This window comes from Macrosteles quadrilineatus, unplaced genomic scaffold (genome assembly GCF_028750875.1).
Source record: "Macrosteles quadrilineatus isolate MER2022 unplaced genomic scaffold, UCM_ALF_1.0 Scaffold_1__1_contigs__length_201487025, whole genome shotgun sequence".
Taxonomy (NCBI): Eukaryota; Metazoa; Arthropoda; class Insecta; order Hemiptera; family Cicadellidae; genus Macrosteles; species Macrosteles quadrilineatus.
This window is the reverse complement of record NW_026542594.1, coordinates 162,926,445-162,941,204: the sequence shown is the minus strand read 5'-3', so window position 1 is coordinate 162,941,204 and position 14,760 is coordinate 162,926,445. Positions and strand designations below refer to the sequence as shown.

Here is a 14,760-nt window from a genome sequence, read left to right as displayed (position 1 = left end):
GATAAGAGGAAGTCTACTACTTTCTAGCAAAACTATACTGTAAATATGATATTTGTCAAGTGTAGGCTATAACAAAATATAGACGGCTACTTAGTTGTACACATCAGTAGTGTAGTTGTAAATTTTCCAGGGATATACCTTGACGTCCTTGTAGTTAGTGACGATGCCGTTGTGGACCACCACGAAGGAGTGGTTGACATCTGACCGCTGGGGGTGGGAGTTAACCTCGCTGGGAACTCCGTGAGTCGCCCAACGGGTGTGAGCAATGCCCACGTGGCAGGTGGTGGTTGCATCAAAGTCCAGCTTGTCCTTTCCTAGAACACAACAACAGCTGTAACAATACTACACAATCTCTCAAGTATTTGTGTGATTATAGATCTGCATTCAACTGCTTATATTCAGGAAAAAACTAACCACAATTGTTTGAGAGTTACTTACGAGCAGTGATCTCATCCTCAAGGGCTTTGACTTTTCCACTTTTCTTGACAATGGACACATCCTTGCCATCGGGAGAATCAAGAGCAACTCCTGTTGACAAAATTAGAGTTTCAATTCCAAACACTAGACAACCATGGTTTCGAAGCCGATTGCATCATGGTCACGTAGGACATGTCGAGAATCAAAGCATTGTTGCCAGAGTTGGTCACTTGGACGTCGTCAAAATCACATGTCCTACTCGACATGTCCTACGTGACCATGATGCAATCGGCGTCGAAACCAACTTTTTTGAGCTGGGACGAAAATACAAAGTAAATAAACCACTATTAATTAATTTCAAACACAAACTTCAGAGCTTATATTCAGAGCTTATATATTCCAGCATTAAAGTTGGCGTATTTTTTTGTGACTGTGATTTAATTTTATTGTAGGAAACTGATCCTGTTCTTAGATCACCTATTTATAACGTCATAGGTGTTGTTGGAACAAATTTTACAGTAACCACTTTTTTCACTGTATAGTTTCATAAACTAAATTCTGATGAATTTTGTGCGGATAGTAAAAGAGTTCTGTCATTGTTTGACAAAGATTAAAGCGGATTTGGTTTTTTACTTGTTCCAGTTTATCAGTTACAAGAATAAGCTTACTGCTATGGTATTTTATGGTGATAACAGCTATGTCATAAAATCAGTCCTATCCTAATCTTATTTTCAATCTTAATTCCAGCCACTAAGCTATTATAGTTATTTCTACTGTGCATTTACGAGACGGTTAATTTAAAGATTTTAAGATCGTTATTAAAATACCATATAACAAATGTCACTTCAAAACCACTTCCCCTCTTTACCTCTTTACTGTAAAGAATTATTGACAATCTTAATATAAGTATAAAATAAAATATATGTTACAATAGCAAACCTATATAGCAAAGTAAAAATAATAACTCCAAGGTCAAGGTTTGTACAGTAAACAGGCACTATAAGCTAGAAACACTGCCACTTGTCTAATGCCAATTTCTGTTTACATTTGTAATGTTAAATAGTAAAATCAGCTGGTTGCAATTATAGAAATAAATTGCAAACAAACACAAGCGCGTAGTCGGTAAAAGGAGAACTGATTGAGAGCAAGGGAAAGCTAATGTAGAGCATGGGAAAATCAGCTGATTGTTTTCCTTTGCTCTAAATTAGAGCTTGAGAAACAATAATTACTTTCTTTTGTATCAGCTGTTATCGAAAATATCTACTTTATGTAGGGAGACATGAAAATATTTTTAAGTTATAAGGTTAGACAAATTTGAATAGCCAGTGTTGCCGGAGGAATAATGTTAAAATGTGCAGTGGTAATGTTGAATGACAAAAAGGCAATCAAGACGAGCAATGACTTTAAACGTAACAGGTAAATTAGTTTATGTTTCTTTTCTTTATAGCACACAATTACAGCGGTCATAGAAAGAAACTAAGCAAATTCACGGGATATTTGCACTTCAGCCCCAGGCTGTGGATTATGGACACAAGGACCCAAAAAGTGTAAGGCTACGAACTAAAATTAGTAAAAATAATATATAATTGAAATCTAGAAGTGCTGTAAGTAGTGTATAGTCTAGCTAGTCTGAGGGGAATGGCATATCAAGGCCCTACCAAGGTCGACAAGTGACATTCTGTCCAGACGGCGCCACTCAACTCACGGCCCGCAGGACAAATGAAAGTAGAAAGCTCCAACTATGACTGATGAAAACCAGATCACAACACTACTTGTAACAATATCATCAATATGTTTGTGCTTTTGTCCGGCATACTTTGAGAAACATGTACACAAAGTATTGAGAGAAATTCGAGCCATATGATTACATTTTCTCAGTCACATAGCGTTAAATGAGAAAAGTATTTACTCTGTGTACAATTTATTTCTCGATTTAATATTTTGGATCAATCCTTTAGCTTAAGAGTATCCGAATGGCCTTCCCCCATTCAGATAAGCCTCTTGATTCTAACAAGAATCCTTAAAACCTAGATCATTGTTTTACATGTAAAATCCACAACTCCAAGTTAAACACCAACCCATATTTAAGCTATTAATACATCTTCATATAACAATCAAGAACTATTACCATAGCGGAGTTCCTCCAATGTCTAGAATCATACATAATTCATTTTTAAATAATACATATTACTCACCGGCAGAATCATAACCTCTGTACTCAAGCCTCTTCAGCCCATTCACAAGAAAGTCCAGGATCTCCTTCCTGCTCTTGGGTGTCAGGTAGTTCAGATAGGCAAATATTCCTGTAACAATAATTCAAGTGTAATACTTAGGTAAACGCAATAAGGCTATTTTGTTTGGTGAAAAAAATTAAGTGAAACCACTATATATCCCGTCAAATCAAGCAAATAGTGATACTTAGGATAATCTAAAAAATTCTAATGCTATTCTGTTTAGTGCACGTTTTCCTCTTTCATGATCACCTTTTAAAATTTACTAACTAGTTTTTTTTTTTTATTTTATCAGTAGCAAATTATATAAGTAAGAGTCATGATTTTAAAAGTGGGCGAAATTCCTTTGTACGAGTATTTGAGGATACGCCTGGAATGAAACTCATCTAAGATGCTGACCACTAGGCTAGCAACACAGCCTAATTAGCATACAGGAAAGCAACAAGTAAAAAATACCCGTCGCAGCAAACCTGCAGACTATGCAAATTTCCATTTGCCTGATTGTATTTTCAGTAAAATCTATTTAAATAACATAAAGTTTATCAAGTAAATAGGTTTCTGCTACAGGGGGTGTATTAAAGTGTGTTTTTAGTAAAATAATAATAGCGTAGTATAAAATGAATAAATTTACCAAGTTTGGTAAAAATATAATATCCATAAACATGTAAACTACAACAGTTTACTTATCCTCTATAAGAATAAAACAGGAATTTTAAATACAATTTTTTGAATTTTATCCATAACCAATAACAGTAAAAACAATTCAATATACTAAATTATTAGTTTTTTAAGCTCTTTGAAATGGTTTAAAGAGAAATTGGGAAATTTTATGTTATGATGGTCAAAAATGAGAAACAAATCTTTACTCCATTAAACATAAAACCTCGTTGCCATGGTCCGATCATGCTGGTTTGCAAACTCATTCAAGTTTATCCCGCCCTAGATCTTCAAATTTCATCAAAATCGGACAAATATACTCAAGTTATCGCCTTCACAGACATATCAATCTATATATATACATACTGTACATAACAATTTGAACGAATAGTGTTTTTGGCCTCTAGGGACATCAAAATGAAAAATTTATATCGGTTCCGGGTCTAGGTCTGACCCTGCCACCTACGGTAATAGCTACTTCCATATAGGGAAATTCGCTAACAATACTTTTTACATCAATATATGCTGTATTTGCAATATAATTCTCAACTTCTACTTTTTTATCAAAGCATAAATAGCTTTGAAAGAAACCCGTGTCTACAAATCATTGATTCATTTGAATTTTGTACAGTGATTTTTTTACAATATATGGATATACATCCTGTTCCTAAACCTAAAGATAAAATTTTAAAATTGAGTAAACTGAGGTCAACTTGCAGATAATGTTAAATTACAATTAGCTTTAATCTCCGACAGTTTATCTTGATTACACATGTTTATAAAAATGGAGTTTGATTTCATAGGTCTGTTTGATGTTTGACTAGGACCAACAAAAAGTCAATTTGGCACAAAAAGAGCAAGAAACAAGGTTAACCGGTTACCAGGTGCCTGGAGTAACTGGTTGGGGCACTCGTTAGTAAACAACTTGCAGTGAAAGCAGATAAAAATAAATGATCGGACACCGTCACAAACATTATCCAATACCGGTGTGAAGTAATATGCCTTAATCATTTGTTGTGAAACAAATGGTTTATGGGACCACCACATTGCATGGCGCACGTACATGACTTTTAGAACCAAAAATGAACACATACATTCAGCCTACATAAAGTTAAACCCTGTTGGCTATTCTAAATCATAATTCTATTATGGATTGTTTTTATGAAATTATATTAACTAGTTGCTCTGCCCGTGCTTCGCTACGGGGTGAGAATGCAGAAAAGAATACTTTGGTTTTGCTATAAGATACTATCATATACTATAAGAAACAGTTACAACACACTTACCAGGAAACATGCGCAAAGGCTCAATCGTGCTTATTTGATTATTTAAATGAAGATCTCTTAATGTATTACAATCACTTTATATAGTGTATTGCATTAAAAATATATGCAAAATAATAATTCATTGAACACATGGCACCAAGAAACAATTCTCCTTGTAAAAAAATTAAATTAAATAGCAGAACAGCATTTCTGACAACAGCGCTGGAGTTTCATAACGATGTTTATTTTCCACGTTAATCTTATGGAGAAATACAAAACTTTAAGGGCCCCAGGGCCTCACTCTCTAATTATTTCCCTATAAAGAAAGTTTCCCGCACAACTTTACGTTACGCTCTTTCCAATGAGACCAAAAACATGACAATCGGTTCAGTAGTTTCGGAGGAGTAATTGTCACAAAAAACCTGCTTGCGTATTAAATAAGTATAGATATAGAACTTCTCTAGTATCTCAAATTGTATGTTATGTAAAACTAAAAAAAAATACAGAATATTATACTGGGTGGGCAAGAAGGGCGAACGTTTTTTGAATAAATAGTATTCCGACACAAGTTGTAGGATATGGGGTGAATGATATGGTCGCTTGTTCGGTAGCTCTTCCCATTTTCTTAGTCAATGATATGAATTCATCAACTGTGTCAAATGGCACTTATTTTCGATCATACAAATAGTAACTTATTCATCACTAGGGCGTAAAGGGATTCTTTTTGACCCGAGCTGAAGTTTCCTCGCCTTTGCCTTGGTCGGAAAATGAGAGAGGGTTGAATTTTGTCGTACGATGAATTATATTTTTTATCATATTGCATTATTATTTAACAAACTGAGTTAGAAAACAAAATTACTGTTCATGTAACTTCTCAAAAAGCCTTGCAGCTGCATTTAAAGTTTGCTAATGCAAATAAGCAGCTATTCAGTAAGCGATTCAATAATTTTGCCTATTGTGATAGACTTGCTGTCTATTATACTATCGATATGTAGAAATATTGACAATAAGCTACTTCCAATTAAATCAATCCATAATAATACTTTCGATTCATGCAATTTCTTACAATCGAAGCTTACAACTGTTTACGCAAGAGCAGATTTTTACTCTCTAGGGAGTAAAAGAGCTACTTTGTACCCGCAACGCATGGATTAAAAATGGCGGTTTTTTCTGCAGAATGGCAAAAAATAAAAAGTCGGTAAAATAATAAGTTAGTGAGTCGGTGGCTCAGTCGGTAGCGTCGCGGACTTCGGGCCCATGGCAGCGATGTCGTGGGTTCGGATCCTGGTCACTGCCGATAACATTTTATCAGTACAGTTCACCTTTGTACTGTACCGGCTCACTCCTTGCTTTGCTGTAAACGATCCACGCACGGGCGCTTAGTCTATGTGGACGGGCAAATGCAAGGTTAAAAGAGGCCGCCAACCTCTTTTAAAAAAAAAAAATAAAAAATTTTAAATGTGATTTATCAGCTGGATGACATTAATTTATTACAAGCCTACAAACAGCTGACTAAAAAGGTTTAGATGCATCCTGATGAAAAGAACAATCACTACTCGTTTAAAAAGTCTGATTTCAGGGCTCAATATTTGTTTCACACTCGACCCCGCTTCACTCGTAAACTTTCTTGCTCTGAAATAGATCACTTATGAGACTAGTATTAAAATATAAAAAAGTGAAAAATTGAAGAAAAAACTTTTGGGAAACAAAATGGTCATAAATTTACCCACATAACATTAGGGGCTATCAAAAGACCAGACTGGACAAAATGTCGTTAACATGTTTCAGAAGTAATCTAAGGATACCGATATTGTTCGGTATAAGAAACATGGAAGAAAGCATTCTTGCAGTCCTTGAACACCGTTATGTATTGAGTTACTGACTTGTTAACCTTGGGAAAACATTTGTCCCTGAGTAACTGTAGAGTTGGCATGAACTGTCCAGTGACCAGGCCCTCCAGCCTCACAAAGAGTGTCGTACGTTGATTTTGCTCTTTAAAGTTTGTTTCACCATTTTTCAACAAAACTCATTAGTTTAGCACTCACTTATTAGGAAAAATTAATATTAGATCCTTGGCTTTTTCCTTGGAAGGAGGCATTATAGAGGGCGAGATGAAAAAAATCAAGGGGTACTTTTTTGTTAAAGGGAACATTCATTATTATCGATGATTTTTTTTATATCGATATTTTATTTTTTGATCCGATATATTGATATCAACAAATTGAAACATATCAGCTGACAACTATGATAAATACATATTGTTCAGTATCAACAACCAATTGCAAAAAATATTATATTGAAATGAAACTATTCTTAACTAACCTAACATATCCAACCAAACTTGCTGTAAGTTACCATTTTAAAATTTTGTTTTATTTTCCCCCCATGCCTTTTCTGTTATCAAACGGAATTTTGAAATGGTACAGCAAGTTTGGTTTAGTAAGTTTAGAACAGTTTAATTTCTAAATCCATATATATTATTCTTTGCCTAAATAAGATCAGTTGTCAATTTGTAATTTAAATGCGTTTTAAGATATTAAAACAGAAGGAATATGGATCGCAATGGAATACAAAATATCAATATATCGATAAAAGTCATCGATAATAATGAATGTTCCCTTTAACAGGAAAGTACCAATTAAGGTTTAGAATATTGCTAGAGATGACTAGATGCACAATATAAAATAACAGCATAGTGAACTTAAAACCCATTTAATGTAGTTAACCACTGTGTATAAACTTTGACTATTAATCCAAGAGTCAATTATATAACTTAACTTAAACATTGCTTGTCAACTCTATTGGAAGATATTTTTCTGGTACAATAAAACTGATTGCCAACTAGTTTGCTGACTTGGCAGACTGTTCTAATCTCAACTCAAAAGTCAATTGATTTAAACCAACACATCAAATTCTTTTCTGAGTTTTATACTTCAGCCTCTTATGTCACAGACTTAGTGTCATGTGAAGTTTTTATTAAAAAATTTGTTTTAAACAACTTTGGGCCAATTATTACTTATTTTAAGAACAAATAATAAACTATACAAAATTCTGGCTCTACATAAACAAGAACAAGGCTAAACATAAACAAATTTAGAATTTTGTTACACTTAGGTACTTGGAGATAGAGCAGGTATGCTCTGTCAGACATGATATATAAATTGGGTCTTGCAAATATCAAAAGATATACTATTATTTTCATGTGGTTTCCTAATAATAATGCAGTACATAAAGTCGACCAAAAACTAAATTCAACATAATTTCTTTCTCTAGCGTAATTAACTTTTTCAGCTTTTCTTTATGTGCATAATTATTTGTTTGCAGATATTCCATTTGTATTAATTGGGCTTTTGATAAATCACTTTACCGGCCCAGCCATGTTTTGCAGAGGTTGGGGTTGCATACAAAATCAAACAAGCCCAAAGCTACAAATCACATAAAATAAGACTGAATCAATGCAAACGCTTTTTGAGTGAAGGCAATCGTTTTCCCGTCCTATGATTTTCACTATGAAGCACACTAAATTTTAACTAATCTTGTCTAGACATTTATTAATCAAATTTAAAAATTAGCATTTAAACTTGTTATATTGATTTGCTGTTAAATTTGTAGGTTCAACCTCAGTCTTCTAAACAAATTTCCGTTTGCCTGATTTGATTTATACTAAAATATTTCCTTAGAAATGTCAGATTTATTTCAGAGTATTCTATAAAGGTTTGCTGCTACAGGGAAGGTTTATATGAAAGTTGTTTATTTAGTAAAATCAGCTTAGTACAAATTAAACAAATTGTTCAAATTTGGAATTTTAAATTTACACTTTTTCCATAAAAACTTAGTGTCTATTAACATACTAAATTATTTGTTTTTATAAGCTCTACAAAATGGTTCAGAAATAGAATGCAAAGTTTTGTGTTTTAGGGCCAAAATGCGGAAAACTCATTTTTTACCCCCACAAAACCCAGTTCCCATAGTCCGATCATTCTGGGGTCGAACTTGTTCAGGTAAATGTAGGTTTAAGCAAAATAAAAAATCCGTCCAATTGCTAGATCCTACCATGAGTCCTACGGTTACCGTATAGCTTATTCCCTATATGAGAAATTCGCTAATAAACCCTTATGTCACAGGAGATTAAACTTTATAAATTGACTTGTACGCTTGTACATTCCTAAAACAACTGTTCATTTGTAGGGTACATAATAACTATATTCAAGAGCTTTTTAATTTGGGTAAAACAAAATTTACCTAATTAAATAATAATAAATTGAATGCCTCAAGGTAACTTTTTTGTCAAGGAAGAAGGATGTGTTCACATAATATGGAGGTAGGTAGACTTCCTGCCACACCCTTGTGGTTCAATCTGAACACTAGAAGGCCTCTACGGGACCTGGGCTGGGCTTCCTGCACTCAATGCATTAATAAACAGCTACCGAGCAATATGTGGCGGATAAGAACATATTTCAGTAACTGTTGTGCAATTATCAGTCCATAACTTAACATATATTTTTACATTATATCGCTTGTTGCTTAGTCACTTGTAGGTCGACAATAATGCAGCCACTTTTACAGGCCAACGTAAACTCTTTAAAATACCTCCGCCTCAGGACACATGCAGACTAAGCAAATTTCCAACTACCTGATTGGATTTTCACTAAAATACTTCCTAAAAAATGTCAGATTTATTCTCTATTCAAACAAAGTAGGTAAGGTTTTTGATGTACTCAGATTTCTGCTACAGGGAAGTTATGAAGAGTGTTTTTTAGTAAAATCAGCTTAGTACAAAATAAATAAATTTTTTTTCAAATTTAATGAAAATGTAGGTATCCATAAACAAGCAAACTAAGTTTACTTATTGTCCATAAAAATAACACGGAAATTTTAAATTTACTTGGTTATTTGGAATTTTTTTCATAACCTTAAAGTGCCCACAATGCTTCGGTATGGACATTTTTTTATTTTTGCTATAGAAATTGGTTTGGAAAGAAATTGTGATATTTTATGTTTTGAGGGTAAAATATGGGAAAATGCCCCATTTTTTATTACATTCATCCTGTATTACATCCCATAACCTCAATTTCCATAGTCAAATCATGATGGTTTGCAAACTTGTTAAAATAAATGTAGGTCCAATGCTTGTACCAAATTTAATCAATATAAAATTATTCTACTCAAGTCATCCTGCTAACGGACACATAAATGAATTTCAATGAATAGGATTTTTTTTACTTTGAGAGCATCAAAACGGAAAAAATAGGTTCCGGGTATAGATATTAGGTACATGATTTGTTTACATAAACTGGTTTCAAGTGTTTGTAAAAAAAGATTTTTTACGTGTTTAAAAACAATATAATATTTACACAAGTATGTTTTTTAAAACAAACATAATGTGCCAAAGAAAATCAATAAGAAAATAAGATATTTTAAGACCCAACATTTTGTCATCCTACTTTATTGAAAAATAAGGGCAATATTGGAATTTGTAATCATGTCTCAAATATTCCCTAGGTAGTCTAGACTCGATATCATTATTAGCGGTTCTGCTTGATAAACAGTAGGCCTACCATGAATGAATACACACTGATTGCAGCACCAGCTGTTCCCATAACTAACTCATGAATACCACAGCTACTTCAGAGTCATAAGCATATTACAGTAAACAGGAACGTGATATAATCGTCTTTATAGCCTACTGACTAGTAACTTTTATATTCCAAAACCACAACAGGGGTTGGTTAAGCAATTCCATCCCCTCCACTCAACCCCACCCTAACCATATGAAATTAAACAACAGCCGACTGCAACGTCAGCAACTGCAGCTGATACATAGCCTACATTAAGCTAAAAAAGTGCCGAGGGAACCCAGGATACCTTCCCCCTAAACCACCTACATTTTGTGAACGGACTCTTTATTGTAAGATTTTAGGTTTCAAGGCCACCCTGGGTACCATTGACAGCAACCGGGCAATGCGTCGGGACCGTGACAGGTTATGACCTTCCTTATATCAGAAAACTTAAGTAGCCTAGCCTACTTGTTAACCTAATATTTAAATAGAGGGAATGCATCTGACACATTTAGGAAACATTTAGGTAAATATCCAATCAGACAAATGGACATTCGTTTGGTATGCAGGTTTGCTGCTGCATGGGTATTTTATAATTTTGGATATTTTTTATGGGAACAAGACGTTTTAAGTGTTCTATAGAGTCGTACATGATAAAGCATGGTATGTATTGAGAGACACGTATACAATCGCGAGATTTCATAACCCAACACACGTTATGAGAGTGTGTACCAAATCAATCCAACAATAAGTCGGTATGTTGCAGTCGAGTGCGTAGCTGGCCACAAGGAAGTGGAGGCTGGCGGCCGGCGGGGCGGATTATGTTAAGAAGAAGTGAAAGTTATGTGGTAACACACGTTTGCCGTGGCCTTCTTGGTCTCGAGACGACCGTTACAAGACCACGACCAGTAACGATCGATCTGCAGAATCACGACGTAGAGGCGGCAAACTGACGGAGCAACAACGGTCTGCAGCGAGGCGAACGAACTAGAATCACGGTGCCGACGCAAGGCAATCGAAAACATCAACAACGGTCTGCAGCCACAGCGTGCGTGAGGCGAATCGCGAATCAGAACATCGGGGCCGCCGCGAGACAACCGACAATCGGAAGGAAACGGTCTATCCTCTGAGACTGTAGCTAGAATTACGGCACAGACGCGATGTCAGTCAACTGAGTTAAAATAAACAAATAAACTAAGGGGATGACAAAAGTTCTTGAATTTGAATGCGGATAGCTAAAAAGACCGCACATTATGATCAACAATAAGTTTTTTCTTGCTGTTGCATAATGGGAATTGTGCAAAAAACTATATTTGAACCCTTGTTATTAATTAGGTAATTTTATTTTAAAATATGGAACAAGAAACCTAGATTCATGACTACAATGTTTTTGCATGTATTTCCATGTTACAAGCAATAGAGAAATTTCAATAGTAAATTTCCTTGAAAATAGGTTCTTACTGTTTTTTTTTAATATGTGTTCTGAAGTATGATATTGGATTTTAAATTGAAAGTAGGCTAAGTTAATCATGTAGTGTGAAGGGTTGCAGGCCATTTTTAATTCCACCTCTCTGGCATGAACAGTAAAAAATCTATTGGAAAACAGAAATAAATTCATATAAAAATTGTTATTATTCATTTTTTTATTTTTTATTATTAGATCATGAAAAAAATACGACAGTCTACAACAGTATTGAGCATACAGTTTACGGAAACTTCACTTTATACCTTCTTTTTTTCAAAATAGTATCAAAATTCTGCAATATTATTTGTTTATAGATAAGTTTTACTCAAAATTTAAAAGATGCAAAAAAAGACAGTTAATTAATATCTCCTGTTACAGCATCCAAGAGTTCTTGGACCACAGAAACTGGATTGCTGTAAACCCTGGCGTATAGATAGCGACAGCTGAGCTTTGTAAATTATTTTTGTCTAGCCATAGTTTTTAAATAGCTTACTGTAAATCTTACTAATATTATAAATGTGAAAGTTTGTGTGTTTGTTTGTTTGAAGTTCAATCACGCATAAACCACTGGACGGATTGGGCTGAAATTTGGCATGATGATAGCTTACATTCCCGATTAACATATAGGCATATTCTTATCTCAAAAATCCTTTCGGGCTCCGGCTCCGCCCCAGTGGCTCTGTAATTCCCCATGTTAACCTTATGAGTATTCATATTTAAAGGGAAATAAAGAATTTAGTCAGCTGTTTCAACTAAAAAAGTTGGTTCTATGATATGGAAAAGCATTAAAAAGTTATAAGATTTACCAACAGGGTGCAGCACTATATTTTTTTGCATTTATGAAAACAGCTAATTTGAACTAACCAGCAACAAAAAACTGTGATTCACAATGAGAACTGTCAAAGTAGGATTGTTTACACAGTTATGTTTTTGTTTTTCATTTCATGAATAATTTGTGATATTTTGCTAATTGATAATTTATTTTTCTCTACTGTTTAGGTGAAGTGGTGCAAACGCAAAGCTTGAGTATAACTGCAATAAGCATTTTATAATTATATTCCAACCCCGTACGAAGGACAGGTGCTCTGCTAGTAGTTTTATAAGGACAACTTTATAATTTTAATAATGTACGTTTGTACCATGACTTAGCTAATGCAATATGTATTGTCAATTTTAGCTAAATAAAATGATTTGATGATTTGATTTGATTTGAAGTTAGTTGAAAAATTGCTGAGATAAAGAGCTTTATGGGAAGATCAAATTTGTGATTTGTGCCACTACTATAGGATAGAGAAAATTATGGCCCTCATGTTATTTTGAAAATGTACATTTACCCCTAAACGTGTGAGAAGGCGCATGAAGAAGCTTTTTACGTATCAGAAAATAATTCAAATTTATTCATTTGATTTTAGGCTATCTGTAGTTGTGCAGATCGGCTTATCCCAAATCCGTGCGGTGGTCAGAAATCTGTTAAAACCGACTATTTAACTCCGCGCGGTGGTCACTTCGGGTCCCTCGTAGCACATATCCAACTACGTGCGGTGTTAAAAATACCCCCACCACAACAAACCTGCAGATTCAACAGCAAACTTCAACAGTTTACTTATTCTCCATTAGAATAAAGTGGGAATCATAAATTTACAGTGTTTTGGAATTTTCTCTAAAAATTAATTTTTTGGCTTAGGTATGATGATGCAATATGACGAAAAATATAGTTCATCACACAGGCAAAATGTGTCTTTTCAACCCTCACTCATTTTCCGACCTCGGCTTTTCCTCGATCATAAAACTTGAGCTCAGGTTGAAAAGAGTCTTTGAAGTTACTTTAGTAGGTACGGTACGGTACGGCTTATGATAAAATATAGTACTATATTATTTAAAGTGTGAGTAAGTTACATCCAGAAGTTACCACAGTAAGTTAATCAATATTTAATAAGTCGGATCATAAATAGGTAATTAAATTGATAGTTATTTATTTGGAATTAAATCCAGTAGGCAACACTTGGCAACTGGTAGATATTGAGCAACGGGTAAACAAAATTTCAATAAGTTATTTTTATGACATTAGCCTAATTGCATTAACTACATTTAATTTTAAGAATTAATTTGTTGGTTTTAATTTGGATTCATTATTTAACCCTTAGAGAATTTTTCTATCATATAATCACAAACTTAAATATCTTAAAGTACATGACTAAGTTAAGTACCGGTAAGATTTAAAGATTGATTTTAGGATTAGTATTTTTATAATAGGTGTAATTTAACTATTAATGCCGTTACATTATGACCGAGAAACCTCGATGGTTTGTATTCCAAATTAATATTTACTTAGAAACCCAAAACCAGGGTAGACCCAATTTATTGATGTTATTTGTTAGACCTAACCTGTACTGATTTAAAAATGCATAGTCCTATTCAGAAAAGAGTAGGCTAGACTACCATTTGAAATACAATGAAAGAACATTTGGCTGAAGTTTAATTTGGTGTTTTTATCATTAAAAAGTAACTATTAATAAAATCAGTAAAATATTATTGACATCACTTTGTGTACACTTTATCTAAACATTACAGTAGTGTATAATTTCCATTCATTGTAGGTTAGGTCGTGTGTGATTTTAGAACTAGAGGTAAGTCAACTAATTAAATCAATAAAGGAAATATTAAAGTACCTACCACACATGATAGTTACAAGCCACGTCCAAGTTATTCACTGATAACACACCACGACCACGTCAAGTTTGACGTTCGAATGAACTGTCAGACGGAATGTCCAACATTTTGTTTGAAGCCTTTCGCTCAAGCAAGAAGCAAGAGTGGGGAAAGAGTTGTCTGCTACTGGATTCCAAAGAGCTACAAACTAAAAGACAACGACAGGAGAAGGGTCAGAGGGAAGTAATACAGTAGTTGAAACCATATAATAGTACACCTGTAAAGCTTTATCAGACCAAACCGTTGTAAGATTGTGTTTGTGTTGTGTTTTTTTTTATGGGATTATTATGGCTGCCCCCCCATGGCGCTACAAAAAATATTGTGTAGCATATAATATATTATTGAGCGGAGCGATCGAAGGGCTGCACTTTAGTTTATGTCCTACACTCGTATTAATATATCGATTACCTTATTCAATATATCAAGTTTGGTTAGGTTAATGAAATAATCGAATATCG

The 14,760-nt window shown here is 34.1% G+C and overlaps 1 protein-coding gene across 5 annotated transcripts in view; it reads right to left on the bottom strand.

The window, feature by feature from the left end:
* LOC128988691 (glutamine--fructose-6-phosphate aminotransferase [isomerizing] 2-like) overlaps positions 1-14,399 on the bottom strand; it is a 32,143-nt gene extending 17,744 nt beyond the window's left edge. For all 5 annotated transcript variants that reach the window (XM_054410239.1, XM_054410248.1, XM_054410257.1 and 2 more), the window contains exons 1-4: positions 14,267-14,399; positions 2,613-2,720; positions 439-528; positions 139-314 (exon numbers count right to left, since the gene is read on the bottom strand). In XM_054410239.1, the coding sequence (XP_054266214.1) occupies positions 139-314; positions 439-528; positions 2,613-2,720; positions 14,267-14,273 (381 nt within the window). In that variant the 5' untranslated portion in view covers positions 14,274-14,399. The remainder of the gene's footprint in view (positions 1-138; positions 315-438; positions 529-2,612; positions 2,721-14,266) is intronic.
* Positions 14,400-14,760: the final 361 nt, after the last annotated feature.